This window comes from Eimeria mitis, genomic scaffold (genome assembly GCF_000499745.2).
Source record: "Eimeria mitis Houghton genomic scaffold, Emh_scaff5248, whole genome shotgun sequence".
Classification (NCBI taxonomy): Eukaryota; Apicomplexa; class Conoidasida; order Eucoccidiorida; family Eimeriidae; genus Eimeria; species Eimeria mitis.
The window spans coordinates 3,034-4,085 of record NW_013573532.1 but is presented as its reverse complement, the minus strand read 5'-3'; the positions used below and the strand labels follow the sequence as shown (position 1 = coordinate 4,085).

The 1,052-nt window shown below is 50.2% G+C and overlaps 1 protein-coding gene across 1 annotated transcript; it reads right to left on the bottom strand.

Moving 5' to 3' along the window:
- Positions 1 to 692: 692 nt before the first annotated feature.
- On the bottom strand, positions 693 to 1,052 carry EMH_0080780 (uncharacterized protein; the record flags this gene model as incomplete). Its single annotated transcript, XM_013500301.1, has 1 exon — positions 693 to 1,052. One exon carries the CDS (start codon positions 1,050 to 1,052, stop codon positions 693 to 695), a length of 360 nt encoding a protein of 119 aa, XP_013355755.1.

Sequence of the window (1,052 nt, the reverse complement as noted above, 5' to 3'; positions counted from 1 at the left end):
TATATATATATATATATATATATATATATATATATATATATATATATATATATATATATATATGTTTTATATGTTATGCATATATCTATAGGTGTGTATATAAGCATAAATATGTGTATGTGCGTATGTATGTATACATCTGCTGCTGCTGATGATGATAACGATTCTAGTTGTGTTGCTGCTGCTGCTGCTGCTGCTGATTGCGCTGCTGCTGCTGCTGCTGCTGCTGCAGACGATGATGATGGTGACTGTGGTGATGATGATGGTTGTTTAGGTGATGGTGATGATTGTGTTGCTGCTGCTGCTTGTGCTGCTGCTGCTGCTTGTGTTGCTGCTGCTGCTGCTTGTGTTGCTGCTGCTGCTTGTGTTGCTGCGAGTGCTACTCATTGTGCTGCTGCTGGCAGCATAGATGTTGTTGCTGCTGCTGCTGATTGTATTGTTGCTGTTGCTTCTACTACTACTGCTACTGCTGCTGCTGCTGCTAGTGCTGCTGCTGTTGCTACTGCTACTGCTGTTGCTGCTGCTGCTACTGCAGCTACTATTACTGCTGCTACTGCTGCTGCTGTTGCTGCTGTTGCTCCTACTACTGCTGCTGCTGTTACTACCACTGCTACAGCTGCTACTACTACTAACTCTACTGCCACTGCTGCTGCTGCTGCTGCTGCGACTACTACTGCTGCTGCTGCTGCTGCTCATGCTGCTACTGCTGCTGCTGCTGCTGCTGCTGCTGCTACTGCTATTGCTACACCTACAGCCGCTACTGCTGTTGCTGCTACTACTACTACAACTGCTGTTGCTGCTACTACTGCTACTGCTGCTGCTACTGTTGCTGCTGCTACTGCTGCTACTGCTGCTGCTGCTGCTGCTACTGCTGCTGCTGCTGCTGCTGCTGCTGCTGAGCGTACCCCTAGGAGAGGGTCTGGGGCGAGGGTTTGCCCCCGCTCGGAGTGGAATGCGGCGAGGGAGGAGAAGAAGGTGGCGCGATCCATGAGGACCCGGCTCGCGCTGCTGCTGCTGCTGCTGCTGCTGCTGCTGCTGCTGTTGACGTTCAT